Genomic DNA, 17,403 nt, shown 5'->3' with positions numbered 1-17,403 from the left:
CTATCATAGCAGCAATAGGGGACTAACACAGATACCCTAACAAACTGTCCTGATAGAGCTTGGACCAAAATGGTTCTGTTCCTTTTAGGGAACATCTGACAAGAGTGACTGGGACCATGACTCCCAGTAGGGTGATTCGAGGTAAATGGAGGATATACCACAGCCAGGCGCCCCATCCAGAACCAAGCCAGTTAAATATTAAACTAGGTACAGCAAGAGATGCTGGCAGCCAAACACACCCTGCTTTGACTGGCCAGCAAGAAGTCCAGGGTAATATGATTGTTCATTACCACTCACAGGGCATGCGGGATCCTAGTTCCCCGACTAGGGATCGAACCCACACCCCCTGCAGTGAAAGCTCAGAGTCTTAACCACTGCACCACCAGGAAAGTCCCATATACCAGAGTGTTTAGAACAATGTCATCATCTGTGGAAAATATACAAAATAGGCACCAAAAATAATAGGATGAGGCTAAAGGGAATAATAGTATCCAGAAAGTGAATTTTGTCCTGTCATTTCAAGTTCAATCTCAAGGGAGGCTGCTCCTTCCGGGAGGCTCTTTGAAGTGTCTACATGTGGGCATCCACTTCAGAGGTCACCGTGGGGCGTAGAGAGTTTGTGGAATGAGACCTCGTTAGAGTTTTACTGTGTTGATTACAAATTCAACATCCTCATTTTACTGCAAGTAAACTGATACTTTCTCATCTCCAGAGACCCTGGAGACCAAAATATTGAACCAATCTCATAAAATTGTTTGTTACCCTGCAGAGCTTCTGTTTGGGATGATGGAAAAGTTTTGGAGATGGATAGTGGGGGTAGCTGCACAATATTGCGAATGTACTTAATGCCACTGAGTCGTACACTTAAAAATGGTTAAATTTTATATTATGTATATTTTACCACAATTTAAAAATATGTTTGTTGTCCTTTGCTGTCTTACCTCATTGTTTGCTTTTTTCCCTGAGCAGCATGTCAGCTATACACACTCTTTCTGATCTCCCAGGAGGAGCAAGGGAAGAAGCTGGAGAAAAGTAGGCAAAGGACTTACCCTGGGCCACTGTGCAGGGAAGCCCCAGATATTGGGAACCAGAGGCCCTATCCTTCCTGATGATTACATTTCAAAGGAAAGGCTCTCCAATCCTTAGAAACATTTCAGAGTTATAAGAGATACGTATTCACAATGGTAAACGTTTTCAGGAAATGCTCTAGGAACAAGAGGTCAGCGGCCTACTTTCTCCAGTATTCCTTTACATCCTGACTCCTAATACCGTTTCAGTTTCATGAGACAATACAATACACCTGGACCGTGATGCCACAAGTCTTCACTAAAAGCCCCTAATACTTTTTCCAGTTTCTCAGCCATAAATCTCCAAGACTTTTGACCTCCCTATCCTTCTACTTTGATTCTAGGTCTACTCACCTGATCTAACCTCCTCTCAAGAGGAATCTCTTCATCCCTGTAAAACGTTGCTATCTAAAGCCATAAAGTTTCTGGGAATTCCCTGGCAGTCCAATGGTTAGGGTTCCACGCTTTCACTGCCAGGGCCAGGGTCCTATCCCTGGTGGGGGAACTAAGACTCCCAAGCTGCAGTGGCCAAAAATAAATAAATAAATAATGAAGATGTAAACTTTCTGAGGATAAATTACAATTCAATCAGATTTAGTAGGTTCATTATATAGCTCATGACCATAACGCTAGGAAACAAGTCCCTCACACCAGAGTGAATAACAGCCATTAAAAATTCCCTTTTCTTTTACTGAAAGATGACTTATAAGATTCCTAAAACTTATTTAGACTGTGCATAGCCACCTTAACTATTTGCCTCCTTCTATGACATGATTATTAACACCCGTGAATCTCTGCCGTGGGAGGTCACTGCACCGTTAGCCTTTGACTGACTCCAGGCTAATACTGAGAACTCCACATTTCTTGGTCTCCCAAATTACAATAAGCTGTTTTCTTTATCTGTCGGTAGCTAAAATGGATCGTCAAGCTCAAAAACATAATGGAAACCAGAGTCCAACTGGGTATCACAGTCACTCTCGCAACTCATTGGCTGAAGAATCTCCCCATTGCTTCAGGACAGCAGCCTCAGCCACATAGTTAGCAGAAGCCATCTTAAACTTAGGGTCACCTCTTCACCTCCAGTGTCAGAGGCCCCAGACTGAGATGCAGAAGCGTTTGCTCCCTCTCGCCCTAACTGCGGTTTGAAGCTCCCTTCCCAGGTAGGGGGAATCACAGAGAGGAAGCTAAACTATAATGAAAAAATGAATGGTGCACAGGGAATTTATGTTGCCATGTGGAAAGGTCAAATACATCTAGGCGGTAACTGTATACATATCTCCGTGGGGAAAGTGCAGCAAGAGTTGTGCAATGACACTATGCATCAAAATTTGAAAGCAATTGTTATTCATGTAAGACATGTAAGATGCATGGGCTATGGAGGAAAACAAACCACTACACAGGTCCTGGACCACAGCCCTGCCTTCCGGGGCCTGACCCAGCACCCCAGCACCAATCCGCGGGAGGAAAAAGATACCTCTCTTTTGCTCCGAGATGAAAGAAGAGCAGCCTCCGGCGTCTGCCCAACCTCCGAGGCCCTGCCCCTTACGCTGTGCAAGGAGCCTGGAAGTGCGCGTGCGCGTGCGCGTTTGGCTCTGCGCGTGCGGAAGGCGGCAGCTGTCTTTGCTGTGCGGTCCGGCGCGGGTCTGAGGTAAGATTTTCGCCTCTTGGTGTGTCCCGCCTCTGTGCGGTCAAGCAGGAGGAGAAGACACCAAATAAGAGGGTCAGAGGACGTGGCCTCGCGCGCTGACCTGGCCGCCCCGGCCTCCGGCCGGCGCTCCCGGGCGGCGGCCCTTCCCGCGAGAGTCCGGGCCCGCTCGGCCAGCGGAGGTCCGGGCGGCAGCTCTGGGTGGAGGCGGGTCGGCCAGGCCTTGTCTTCATCCGCGATGCTCCCGATTTCAAAAGGCTCCAGAGCAACCTTTGGGTCCTTTCTCCACAAGGGAAAGGAATAGCATCTCTGTCGTTCTCGTCCCAGCACTCCGGCCCCAATGGCCCCCTGTCCCCGGGTCCCGGTGAGCACTCGGTGGCTTTGTTCCGGCCGTGGGTGTCGGTTATTGAAGTTTGGTAAGTTATATTCCGTTGGAAAGAGAAACCTTTGCAGGTTATTAGGCAGCACGTGTGTGTGATCTAAATAAATGCAGGAGTGAAGGAATTCATATAAATACTAAATTTACCACGTCAGAGCCCTGTAAAGCCCCAAAGCTTCAAAAGTATAGGAGTCTCAGGGAAGGAAGACGACGTAGGCTGGTTTCTGTTAGTAGCAGAAGTTGGAATTGAATTTACCGTAAGTAAGATGAGTTTTGACGGGTGGATTTTTCTTCCAGGTATTCATCTTGAAACTATTATTATTATTATTATTATTGTCCGCGCTGCGCAGCTTAGGAGATCTTAGTTCCCCAACCAGGAATTGAACCCCGGGCCCCTGCAGTGAGAGCGTGGAGTCCTAACCACTGGACCACCAGGGAGGTCCCTCATCTTGAAATTCTTATCTAGAGAAAATCTGTGACGTCAATAAAACGAACATCCATGAACCCTTCATCTAGATTCACTAATTAAGATTTTGTCTCTCGTTATATATATTATGATGAACCATTTAATGGGAAATTGCAGACATTCACTTCCCCCTTTAATCTTCAGCGTTCATTTCTTAAGAATGAGGACAGTCTCCTACTAAGAACAAAACTGCATTGTCCACCAAGAAAATCAAAAATTTTCCACTTTTCCAAGAGTATATTTTATAGTTGTCCGGTTTTTTGGAGAGCTAGGATCCAAATTAGATTTGCACGTTGCATTTTGGTTTTAGATTTCTTTTACCTAAAACATTTGCCTGTATTTTTGGTTCCTGCCTATTTCAGGATTTTTGTATTGTAAAATGTTGGCATTCTGATATGATGTTTTCCTGTGATTTCATTTAATTAACTTGTCTATCTCATACAGTGGACATTGTGTCTAGAGCAGTAGTGTCTAATACAAATATAATATGAAGTACAGATGTAATTTTTAAAATTTTAGTAGCCAAGTTAGGAAAAAATGAAGTTATTTTTAATAATATATCTTATCTAACCCAGTTTATCCAGTTATTAATATATAGTTATTGGTGAAATTAATGACTAATGTAGCTAATATAAAATTATTAATGAAAAATTTTACATTTCTTTTGTACTAACTGTTGGAATCTGGTATGTATTTTATACTTAAGCACATCTCAGTGTGGCTGCTAAATTTTTGTTGGAAATTCTTGATCTGTATTTAGCTTTCATAAAATTTACTGTTGAAAAAGTAGACTTGGAAACCCAGATTGCTCCAAACATGCTGAAAAGTTTTTTAGTAACTGAGCAATTTTATTTCTAAACTTAATTAAAAGTAAGTAAAATTAAGAATTCAGTTCCTCAGTCACACTAGCCACATTTCATGTTCACAGTAGCCACATAGAGCGAGCCAATGGCTACTAAGTTAGACTGCAGGTTTAGAGACGTGAAAATTTCCTAGGTGATGTTGTGTACTTCATATTGTATCCCATCAATATGGGATCAGGAGGCACATAAATGCAAGTTGTCCCACTGTGTATTAGGAATGCAAAGCATTTAGTCAAGGTGCCCATCTCTCTCGTGTAGTCACATTTTTCTTTTTAGTAATCTGTGGGTGATACTTGGCAATAGGGGAATAATCTCTTCCCCACCCCTTTCGATCAGTGGTTTTAACATCACTTGTTGATCTTCGCTTCAACCTGTTTTTACATTGGGAGCTTATGAAATGGTATTTTTTTTTTTCTAATTCTGTCATTCCTTCTCTATTCTTTAGCTGTCAGTCTTCTGTAAACAAGAGCTTTCCCTCCCCACTTCCCCTGCCCTCTATATTTTTTTCCCTTTCGGAGTGTCACAACATATCCGTGGATTTTTCTTTCATTCATCATATTATAAACAGTTGCTGTCATTTGATGCTCAAGCTGTCCCAAACTTGGCCAGGAGGAGTCCTTTTAATTTGACTCATGTGTCCCTTCAACACATACCTATTAGTCTTTGAGTGTAAATCCCCAGTTCACTTTGTACTTTCCAGTTACAGACCTGTAATAAATGATTTCTCCTCTTTCCTTATAGACACCAAGGTCTCTGTGATGGGCTCAGTGCTACTGGGATATAACTGTATCTAGGCCTTTCAGTGGTTATCTAAAAAATATATATATATATATTTTTTGAGACAAAATTGAATTCAAATTGTATTTATAATTTTATATCCTCCTTTTCATATAAATTATTATCATGAACATACTCTCATATTGTTATTCTTCAAAAACCCAATTAAAAATATATTTTCTTACATTGTAAGTTCATACTCATTCCTAGTAAAAATTTAATATGTGCTTTTTTCTTTATTTTATACTTGTATCTCTTTTCTCTTATTATAAAAACCATGGTTTGTAATACCATTAGTATATTGTTTTATCCAACAGTATGGGTACAGTAGTTTCAAAAATTATAATACCAATATTACTAATGGTAGACTTGCTCAATAAAGTATTAAGTTTCTTTGCATTTTTTTGTCCTTAATGGTTTATATTAAGTATATGCAGTTCATAGTACTGTGCTCAAATATTTGTGTGAACTCTAAGTCTTTTCTCTCATGGTTTTGTTATCAGTTTGATACACTATTATGTACATTTCTGTTTACATTTAGTTTTAAGGTTTGCTTCCTTTCTGAATTAACTTATTTTTTTAATTTATAAAACTTTTTCACGATTCAAAGGTAAAACTGTATAAAAAGGTATATTCAGAAGTCTTACATCACATTACCACCAGTAGCTAACCATTTCCATTTTATTAGTTTCTGATGTAAACTTTCTCAAAATTCATATATATATATATATATATATATATTCCTTCTTCCCTTCCTTCCTTTTTACCTTCACATGAATGTACTTCTTTCCCCAATTAAACTAAATACTGGAAATCAATCTATATCAGTTCATAGTGATTTTCCTTATCCTTTTTTGTGGCTGCTGAGCCCTTTATTAGTGCATGTATGGTAGTTTAGTCAACTAGCGTCCTATGGATAGAATTTGTGTTGCTTCCAATTATCCTAACCAAAGCAGCCTAATAACAGTAGGAGCAAACCTGTAGTGCAAAAAAACCCAGATTTTTTGACTCATTGCAGTGAGGGAGACTGCATAGCAGAGGAACTGTGGATGTCTCAACCAAACAAAGCAAAATGTATACTTATGGATTCTGAGAATTGTGACATTTTAGGTGAAATTTAAAGGAAGCAGTAATTTGATAGTCTCAAAGCAAAGCAGGACTGTGTTAAGGGGTTAACATCAGGTCTGTACTACAAACAACCCAGGCTCTTGTTTCCTTGAAAACAATAAAATTAAGATAGATGTGGAATATTGTGTCCAGAAACCCTTTATTTGAAGCTCAGTTCCAGGTTTTTAAATCAAGACTGCTTCTTGATGTCAAATATCAAAATAATGATGTATATCCTCCAGGCAAAATTGGGATGTTTCAGTCTTACTGATACAATTTCAAACAGTGAATCTCTGATAGTCTCTGATTTTACAGAACAAAGTTTCTCAGTGAATAAGAAAGCAATAGTAACTCTGTTACATATTCTTTCATGAGATGGTCAGTCAAGTGCTGCCACAAGGGGAGACTGGAGGCCCAGGAAAAAACAAAGTTTATTATACTCTTTAAGTCCTAGAGGCAAGGCAACATGTAACCATGCAGGTTGATGTGGGAAAACACCAGGATGGTCAAGAGGCAGAAGGCACAGGAGAGAGGGGAAGGTTTAGGCCACTGCCTTTATTGGGGTTTCTATGGGAAAGGCAAGGCAGGGCAGAGGAAACAGCCAGGATTGACTGCTTTGAATAATTTTGTCAGGCTTCGGGTATATGGGTGGTCTCTAGTTGCCTGCTACCTGGCCCTGGGATGTTTAAGGCAGAGAAATATTGCCTCCTACAGTGGATGGGTCTGCTGGAGGTAAGTATGGTTCTCGATTGGTTAGTTTGCATATCAAAGTCATGCTTCGGTTTGAGTCCTTTGTTATTTCTCAGAGTTGGCTAGCCCCAAGAAGCAGTCTCTCCCCAGCCAGAAAGGATTTTTTCAGATGTCAAAAGTCATATAATATACAGAAAAAGTGTGTGTGTGTGTGTGTGCGCGCGCGCGCATGAGTGTCCAATACAGTCGGTACTCATGTTTTGATGAGAGTAAGGAAACCAGGGCAATGATAGTAGAGACTTTTAGTGTGGCGTCAGTGCCCCTAACCAACACAGAAAACATTTTACTGTGATAATGGAAAGGAGAAACACAGGTAAAGTACGAGGAGTCCTTGTAGGCCAGCCTATAATTTAAGTTTCCCATTTATATTGCATTAGTCAAGAAAATAAATCTGAAATTTTTTGCAGTCCCTAACAATATCTTAGTGGAGTTGTAGAGTAGATTAGAAATACTCTCATATCAGGTTGACACATCTGGCGGTGGTGTTGGAGGGGATGAGCTGATAAGTTAGTAAAGTACATGTAAAAGTTGGTGGTTGTGTGTGGAACCAAGGGGAAGGAGTGCTGGTGGCTGCAACGCAGAAGGTCTTAGTGGAAAGCTGGAGGCGGTTAGTGGAAGAAAGCATCAGGGAGTGGGTGGCCCTCTTCCCAGAGGGTCCAGGGGTTGGCCAATATGAGGCACGTGCCTCCTGGGGAAAGCAGTAATCTCCACTAATTCCTTTTCCTTTTTAACATTAAAACTTTGTTTTTAGAGCAGTTTCAGGTTCACAGCAAAATGGAGGGGAAGGTACAGAGAGTTCCCATCTGTCCCCTGCTCTCCCCCCAGCCTCCCCCATTATCAGCATCCCCCACCAGAGCGGTACATTTGTTACAGTTGATGAACCAACATGGGCACCTCATAATCACCCGAAGTCCGCAGACCACATTACAGTTCACTCTTGGTGGTGTAGATTCTGTGGCCTTGGACAAACACGTAATGACATGTTTCCCTCCTTATGGTATTATGCAGAGTATTTTCACAGCCCTAAAAACCCTGTGTCTTGCCTATTCTCCCTGACCCCCACAATCGTTGGCAACCTCTGGTCTTACTACTACATACTTTTGCCTTTTCTAAAATGTCATATAGTTGGAATCACACAGTCCATTAATTTTTGGAATGATATCGATACTAGTGACCTCTACCAGATTTCCTTGTAGGCATGGAGTGTAGGGGTGTATGTTTTAGCAGAGAGCAAGGAGTATACCTGGATCATGGGCTAAGCAGACAAGGAACTCAGAGTCATAATAGAATTCCTAATATCAAAGGAAGAAAAGCACAAAGTGTCCTATGTCCAATCTGTGCGTTAGAAGAAACAGTCCCTGGGGTTTAGTGTCAGGGTCAAGTTAGCCCAGGGGGCAAAGTTATCTCCAATGGCGAGATCTCAGACTGGGGTGATGTCTCCTGGGGTGACGTCATCTCTGGCGGTGAGCTCCTGGGCCAGTGTGATGTTGCTGAGTGTGAGACTGGAGTATCCTTTTCAAGTGGGTACCTACTCCAGTTGATGTGGATCTCAGCATTTGCCATGTTTGGTTGAAACACTGTCTTATTTGGAGGGTTTGGGCCTCTGGATTGTAAACCAATGAAAGCACCCAGACCAATAATAAGTCCACAGTTACCTAAACTGTGGTGTGTAGCTAAACTCGACAGGGTTTTTAGTTTTTGAATGAAGTTTAGGCTCCCATATCAGTAGAACAGCTGCCTGGTCTTTGGGATAATCTATGGTTAATAGATCCCAGTGGAGTACACCCCCTCAATCTGGCCTCCAGCCCTTATGGGATAGGGCAAGATTAAAAAAAATTATAAATATAGGTTAAGGTTTGAGGCAAAATAGAGACCTTTTCAGTTGGACTGGAATTTAATGAATAGGAATTGTTCAGGAGACTATTAAGCATCTCAGTTAAACCAGTTATTGGGGTCATGAAAGTTCTATGAATACCTTTTCCGAGAGCCCAACATTGTGTATTCTAAGCAGTGAAATGCGTGTCTTTGTTACTAGCAGTAATGCCTATAACTCCAAAGGGAATAACGAGCATCCTGGCAAGGCCTTGTACTGTAGTCTTAGTTATATGTAAAGACATGTGATTTTGATTTATATTTTCGGTGCCTGTGAGGCAAGAGATTGCCAGAGTTCTGTACCATGAAATAGGACAAATTTTAGATAATAGCCCAACAGTTTATAATAAATGTGATGATGGGACCATTTGTTGGCTAGGGCATCCAGTGCTGAGATGACTGCCTGAAGTTTGACCAAGTGTGTTGTTTCTTGGGTCCCATCCTTTATTTAGGGACATCATGGCTAAGGGATGGAAAGTCCATCAGGCTCCATTACATATGATGGTTAACAGTGTCATTTGTATAGTCCTCCAATTCTCATTGCTATTTACTCAGTTAATCCCAGGGGGCTTCCTAGGTAGTCAAGGGTCTGGGGGAGGAGTGACATCCTCCAGCACCATGGCATCTGGCAAGAGACGGGGAGGCCACCCCTCCTGAAGGTGGAATATATGAAAGGGCCCAGATTTGGTTCCCTCCTCTAATAAGGAGGCCTCAGCAGTTATGCTGTGTTCATGGGGTATTGTTTCCATGACCCAAAGTATAATGGACAAGTGGTTATGGAGGGTCGCAGAATCAAGGTCTGTGAGAATGTCTGTTTCCAAGAAAGTATGTTGACAGCAATTACTGTTTATAATGTACAGGCATATCTTGTTTTATTGTGCTTTCCTTTATTGTGCTTAACAGATAATTGCATTTTTTTTTAATTGAAGATAAATTCTCATATTGGAGAATAACAGTAACCTCAGGAGTTCAGGCTTTTGAGACGAAGTAACCTGCATTCAGACTCTGGCTCACGACTTCTTAATTGGTGATCTTGGGCCAATTACTACTCCTGTTTGAACATAAGTTGCCTCAACTATTGAATGACAGTAATAATAACTGTTGATAATCATGAGAGCTTCCACTGTATGTGTGTTCTGGCACATAATGAGTGCTCAGTAAATGGCAATTATTATTTATATTTATGTGGTCTACAGTTTTTAATGACTTTCACATAATATAACTTCCATCTTCTACAGAGAGATGGCTAATGAATGATGCTTGATGACAGATGAGAAATGCCTCCTGCATAAAGATTGATGGTATGAGGCAAGACTCCTACTTAATCAAGAGGAATTGAGATTAACTTATCCATTAAATTCAGAAACTGTCTTGAAGAGACTTTGGGAATAAGACATGTTAAGGCAGATTTCATTAACAGATTCACAGGATGCCAGCCATTGACCTTTTCCCTTGTGGTAAGTCCTTGTTGATGCTCCTTTCAGAGACCGTGCTTTAACTGGCCTGTGAGCAGCCTGTCTTGTGGTCTGGGTCTATGCAGTCCTGCTTCTGGGCTGTCTAGGAGGGGGCTTAAGTATATAACAATATCCTGTTGTCTAAATCCTAGGGCTTGGGAAAGAGGGGTAAGTATGCCTATTTTTGTGGGAGACGTTCTGCTTAATCACATGAGTTATTATTGTTAGCCAAAAAATTCCCCAACAGTTTTACTTCTCTGGACTTTAATTTCTTTATCTGTAAAATGAGATTAGATTATTAAACTCTTCTTCTTGTTTATCAAAGCCCCAAATCCCATTTCTGACTTCAGATGAGGCGGGCTATAGGGCATTTTATGGCAGCAGTGTGTGTGTGTGTGTGTGTGTGTGTGTGTGTATGTTCACTTAGAATTAGTGTGGAGTGGCTGCCAGGCTTGTGAGTATGGAAACTGTGGGCAGCCTGGATTCTCAGGTTTTGTTTCTTCTCCTCAAGGTTGTCTTTCTCAAGACTTTTTCTCTTTTCATTAGGAGAAGTCAGAAGGGGAAAGGATTGTGACTGGGTGTCTGACATATTATTTTCAGGTCAGTAGGAAATTTATTCTTTTATAAAAGCACATGCTTCTTCCTACGAGGTGGATATGTTTCCTACTAGTGAAACAGAGCTTCTGTTTCAACTAGGGCCTGCTTAGGGACTGAGTCCCCAGTTAAATTCCTCAGGTCTTACTTAGGGCCTTTCATTTACACAGGAGAATGATACTATCACTCCAGTATCTACTAATTCATTCCAGTATTTACTAATTCAGTCCAATTCGTCCATGCTGATTGTGTGCTCTCATTTTGCTATGATAGACAGGGAGCCGACATGTGCCTCTGAGAATTTGTACTGTCACTGGAGGAATAATTCATTTACCAGCATTTACTGTGTCTGTAATGTGCTCAGGGCTATGGCTAACCTGTCAACAGAGAAAAATAAGACCAGAAGAGGTCACAATCTAGTTGTGGTGAGATACGTTCAGTTAGGTGAGAGAGGTGCTCTTAAAGCTACGTAATTGGATGAAGTCACTATGAATACGTCCAGGTAGAGAGGAGAAGGGGCTTGAGGACCATCAAGCTCTGGGGTTGATTATGGAAGAACATAAAACCTGTCTAGGCTTTGAGTCTCCCTTCCTCTTTCTCCAGGGAACATTGATGGAGATGGCAATTGCCTGATGCCAGGATGTTCCTCTTGAAAATGAAAATCTGTTCATTGTAGTGGCTTTAATTTTTCTAGGATAAAAGGCTTAGGACTTCAAAATTATATATATAAGCTTGAGCTTGGGTTTTAGGCAAAAGACTGGCAACCCTTTTGGTGCACAGTGGGAGAGAGAGAGAGAGAGAGAGAGAGAGAGTGTGTGTTTGCATTTTAGTTTTATTTGCATTTTAGTTTTATTTGAAAATTTACTGGTTTGATAAAGTGGACATGAACAATTTTGTTGCTTCTCAAGTTATACCTGATAGTATTTGGTATCTCTGAAGAGCAGAGTCTTGGCCCCTTATTTATGGAAGTATTTGTCATCCCTTGCCTGTTCTTCTTACATCCGGCATCTTTCTCTGAGAGCAGGGCACCAGCTATGCAGACCTGGTCTGATCTTTCAGGTGGAACAAAGAGGAAAGCTGAAGAAAACGGAAGAGTTTTCCAAGTGAGGGAAAAGGCACATGTGATTCTTTATGAGAAAGAGCTGTAATCCATGAGAGCTGCAGTCCATTTGGAAATGTTAAACAGGAGGCTTTTGAAGAATTTTTTTCCTAAGGATGCTGAGGTCATTTGGGTTCTGAGGTTCCTTGGGTACCTCAAACTTCCCTTTCTCTTCAACTTTTCATTCGCCTTCTTAAACTTCCTTTTGGCTTGACAGTAGGATCTGTCCCATTTATTTCTTTAAATTTTGCATTTGCATTAAGCTCTTTATCCATTTCCTTTCAACGTTGTTTTCCTAGTTACGCTGCTTTCTGTTCATTGTCAGTCTCAACATTTATAGAATCATTTCTTAGTAAATCACCTACCAATTTGACCACAGCACCTTATCATGCGAAACTCTTAGTCCAGCCAAACTTCTTAATCTTTTCTTTTTTTTTTTTTAATAAATTTATTTATTTATTTTTGGCTCTGTTGGGTCTTCATTGCTGTGCACGGGCTTTCTCTAGTCGCGGCAAGTGGGGGCTACTATTCGTTGTGGTGCACGGGCTTCTCATTGTGATGGCTTCTCTTGTTGCGGAGCACGGGCTCTAGGTGTGCAGGCTTCAGTCAGTAGCTGTGGCTCGAAGGCTCTAGAGCGCAGGCTCAATAGTTGTGGCGCACGGGCGTAGTTGTGGTGCACAGGCTTTGTTGCTTTGCGGCATGTGGGATCTTCCCAGACCAGGGCTCAAACCCGTGTCTCCTGCATTGGCAGGCAGATTCTTAACCACTGTGCCACCAGGGAAGCCCCTTTCTTTTTGTTTTAAAATGTATCTTAAGTCAATGTTTGAAAGTAAATACACATTGGCCTTCATTTTTAACATCTTCCTTCCATTTATTTCTCCAAGAACATAATTTTTTTAAATCTTATTTCAGATTGGGAGATTTATCTTAATGCCAGATGGTCAGCACCTCAGTGGAATATTTTGGATGGGAAAAAATCCAGTGTGGTGGAAATGGTAAGATTCACAAGATATAATTCCTTGCCTTCCACACTAGTGGAAAATTAGCAGTTCCATAAGATAGGAAAGCTGCACGATAACCATGATAGATATTTGAGACTAGGGTCATTCACCTGTTTTTCATAGTCTCTGGGCATCATGAATTTGGCAAAAACTTTAAACACCCCTCACAATATATTTCTTCACACAGAGTTCACTCAGCTGAATATTCCCATATATGTCATTCAGATGAAGTTTTTTTCTTTTTTCTTTTTTGTGGTACGTGGGCCTCTCACTGTTGTGGCCTCTCCTGTTGCAGAGCGCAGGCTCCGGACACGCAGGCCCAGCAGCCGTGGCTCACAGGCCTAGCTGCTCTGTGGCATGTGGGATCTTCCCGGACCAGGGCACGAACCCATGTCCCCTGCATCGGCAGGCGGACTCTCAACCACTGTGCCACCAGGGAAGCCCCAGATGAAGTTTTTGATAAATAATTTCATCTTGATCAATTATCAGCTAAACTCTAAAAATTCCTTTGAAAGTAAAGAATACAACAAAACTTTCTAGCAGAATGATCACTTCATTCTGCTTGAAAGCACTGAGGGTCTGGAACCATGCATTGCAGTGAAAATGGAAGAAAAACAAAAACAAATAAAAAACTTCAGCCATACTAATTTGTTTCTTGTATAGAAAAACAATTCAAGGCAGAGGGGAAAATCTCTGAATATAACAAGGTTGGAAAACTTTTTAAGTCATCATTAATCTCTTCATCAACAGGAGAGAAATTACATTGGAGAGAAATCAATTTTAACCATTGTGAAGAAGCCTTGAGTGAACACTCATGCCTTAAGGCTCAAAGGAAAACTTACATTAGAAAGAAAACTTGTGAGTGTTATCAGTGTGCAAATGCCTTCATAAAGAACTGTGCCCTTGATCTACACAAGCAAACCCATTCTGGAGAGAATGCTCCTGAGTATAATCAGTGTGAAACAGCCTTCAAACAAAATTTACACCTGGTTCACAAGAAAACTTACACTCAAGAGAACCCTATAAATGCGCTGACTGCAAGAAAGGCTTACCTTCTTCCTCGTACCTTAGGGAACGTTTTTTTTCATGGTGGAGAGAGGACGTTTGCTTTTAAAGAACGTAGGAAAGCTCTTTCACATTCTACAAACCTTTTTGTACATATGCGAACTCACTAGAGAAATATCCTATGAGTGTAAAGGATGTGGGAAGACTTTCACTCAATCTTCATGTTATTCAGCATTTAAGAATTCACAGAGGACTGATGCCTGTGAAATGTAAGAAACTTGAAAAAGGCTTTTCTTATTCCCCAGATCTTGCTAAGCATATAAGATTTTATACTAGAAACACTGTGTTTGTAAGGAGTGCAGCCCAGAGTTTACTTTTCTCAAAACAGTATTCACATGCGAATTTAAACTGGAGAATGTGGAAAAGCCTTTGTTAGTTCCTCATACCTTACTGTACATATGAAGAATTCACACTGGTGAGATGCCTTATCATTGTAAGGAATGTGGGAAAATGTTTAGTATTTCATCTTGCTTTAAAAGTCACCTGGAAACTCACCCTGGGGTAAAACCTTACAATTATAAGCACTGTGGGAAAGCCTTTATTTGATTCTCATTTCTTATTTGACATTTAAGAATGCACGGTGTAGGGACTTCCCTGGTGGTCCAGTGGTTAAGACTACACTTCCAATGCAGGGGGCACGGGTTCTATTCCAGGTTGGGGAACTAAGATCCCACATATGCTGGTGTAGCCAAAAATAATTAAATTTTAAAAAAATTAAAAAATAAAGAGTGCACAGAAAGACCTTTTGAATGTAAGGAATGTGGTAAAGTATTTAGATAATCCTCGTACTTTAGTCAACATAAAAGAAACACATACGGGAGAGAAGTGTATAAATGTAAAAAATGTGGGAAAGCATTCACTATTTCATCAGGCCTTACAGTACACATGAGAACTCACACTGGTGAACAATCTTTTGAATGTAAGGGATGTGGGAAATCCTTTACTCGATCCACATGTCTTATTAAACATTTAAGAACTCACAGTGGGGAGAAGCCATATATATGAGGAATATGGGAAAACTTTTAGTAATACTTCATGCCTTTCTGAATGTATACACATTCACATTTGAGAGAGAACGCTTGTAAAGAGTGTGGGAAAGCCTTGGATACTTTCACACTTACTGAACATGTACTAATTCATAGTGGAGGTAACCTTATTGTAAGGAATGTGGGAAGCCTTTTGCTCTGCCTTATACTTTAATATTCAGCTGTGAGTTCACGGGTGTGAAAATATTACGAATGTAAAAAGTATAGGATTTTTTTTAGTTTTTATTCTCTGCTTTGGGAAAGTATGAAAGCACACATAATGAGAAATCCCCTGAATGAAAGGGATATAGGAAAGCCTTTGATTGTTCTTTGTCATTAGGAAACATGATTCATACTGGAGAAGAACCATAAATTATAAATATAGGGAGTGTGGAAAAGGCTATGTTAATTTATTGTAAAAGTCACACTGGAGAGATTATGTATGAATGTAAAAATAATTAGAATGCTTTCAATGAATATCTTTTATATATTTTTTATAAATAAAAATCCTAAAAAGTTTTGTTTTTTTTTTTAATGAAAAACCTTTGTTACAAAGAGGTTTTTAAATAAGACCTCGGGAAAGTTTTGGAGTACATGTTTTCACTTACTGCATACAAGAAAATTGATACTGGGAAAGAAAACCAAGTAAATTTTTATTTAAATGAGTTGCCTTTCTTTGTGTGTGTTTTTTTCAAGGTAGACCCATACTTTTAAAGACTAATGATGTTGAGCATAAATATGGTCAACTGATCTTTGATAGAGGAGCAAAGGAAATGGAATGTAGTAAATATAATTCTTTTCAACAGATGGTGCTGGAACAACCAGACACCCACGTGCAAAAGAATAAATCTAGACACAGACCTTGCACTCATCACAAAAATTAACTCAAAATGCATTGCAGCCCTAAGTGTTAAACACACAACTATAAACCTCCTTGAAGATAACATAGAAGAAAACCTAGAAGACCTTGGATGTGGCAATACTTTTAAAAATATGACATAGAAGACATGATCCATAAAAGAAATAATTGATAAACGGGACTTTATTAAAATTAAAAACTTCTGCTCTAAAAAAGGCATTGTTGAGAGAATGAGAAGACAAGCACAAATTGAGAGAAAATATTTGCAAAAGACACAACTGATAAAGGACTCTTACGACTCAGCAATAAGAAAATAAACAGCTGATTAAAAATGGACTAAGACCTTAATAGACACCTCACCAAGGAAGATATGCAGATAGCAAATAAGCATTTGAAAAGATGGCCCACATGAAAAAAAGAGACCACTACAAATCTATGAATCTGTGAGAATGGCCAAAATCTGGAACACTGATAATGATAAATGTTGGTGAAGATATAGAGCAACAGGAAATTTCATTTCATTGCTGGTGGGAATACAAAATTGTACAGCCACTTTGGGATACAATTTGGTGGTTTCTTACAAAACTAAACATAATCCTACCAAGTGATACAGTATTCACACTCCTTGACATTTACCCAAGTAAGTTGAAAACTTATGTCCACACAAAAACCAGTACATGCATGCTTTGGGTTTTTTTTTTGTTTCTTTGCACATGAATGTTTATAGTAGTTTTATTCATAATTGCCAAAACTTGGAAGAAGTCAAGATGTCCTTCAGAAGGTGAATGGATAAACTGGCACATCCAAACAACAAAATATTATCCAGTGCTTAAAATGAATGGACTATCAGGCCATGAAAAGACATGGAAGAACCTTAATGCATATACTAAGTAATGCATATTACTAAGTGAAAGAAGCCAATCTGGAAAGATTACATACTGTATGATTCCAACTATATGACATTCTGGAAAAGGCAAAACTGTGGAGATCAGTGGTTGCCAGGGATTGGTGAGAGTGATGGGTGGAATGTATAAGCAAAGCACAGAGGATTTTTAGGGCAGTGAAAAATACCCTGTATGATACTCTAATGGGTATGCGTCATTACAGTTGACCCTTGAACAACAAGATTTTGAACTTCATATGTAGATCCATTCATATGTAGATTTTTTTCAATGAATATGTACTACAGCATTACACCATTCATAGGTGGTTGTATTTGCAGGTACAGAACCCAGAGGGCCAACTGTTAAGTTGTACTGGTGTTTTCAACTTTGAAGAGGGTTGGGGACGCTAACCCCCATGTGTTTACAGTGGAGCTGAGAAAGGCTAGTGGGCACTTCTGCCTCAAAACATCCTGCTTTTTTTCCTTGAGCAAAGCCT

The 17,403-nt window shown here is 40.2% G+C and overlaps 1 protein-coding gene across 5 annotated transcripts in view; it reads left to right on the top strand.

Moving 5' to 3' along the window:
* The first annotated feature begins 2,568 nt into the window (after positions 1-2,568).
* Positions 2,569-17,403, top strand: part of LOC101328412 (zinc finger protein 177-like) — a 32,972-nt gene continuing 18,137 nt past the window's right edge. For 2 of the 5 annotated variants that reach the window (XM_019933046.3, XM_073803268.1), the window contains exons 1-4: positions 2,569-2,715; positions 10,165-10,383; positions 10,927-10,980; positions 12,986-13,068. In XM_019933046.3, coding sequence (XP_019788605.1) covers positions 13,011-13,068 — 58 coding nt within the window. In that variant the 5' untranslated portion in view covers positions 2,569-2,715; positions 10,165-10,383; positions 10,927-10,980; positions 12,986-13,010. The other 3 variants (XM_073803269.1, XM_073803270.1, XM_073803271.1) reach the window with 3 other exon arrangements.

The sequence above is a fragment of the Tursiops truncatus genome, chromosome 3, assembly GCF_011762595.2.
Source record: "Tursiops truncatus isolate mTurTru1 chromosome 3, mTurTru1.mat.Y, whole genome shotgun sequence".
Taxonomy (NCBI): Eukaryota; Metazoa; Chordata; class Mammalia; order Artiodactyla; family Delphinidae; genus Tursiops; species Tursiops truncatus.
The sequence above is the reverse complement of the archived record's forward strand: the minus strand, read 5'-3'. Positions and strand labels throughout refer to the sequence as shown.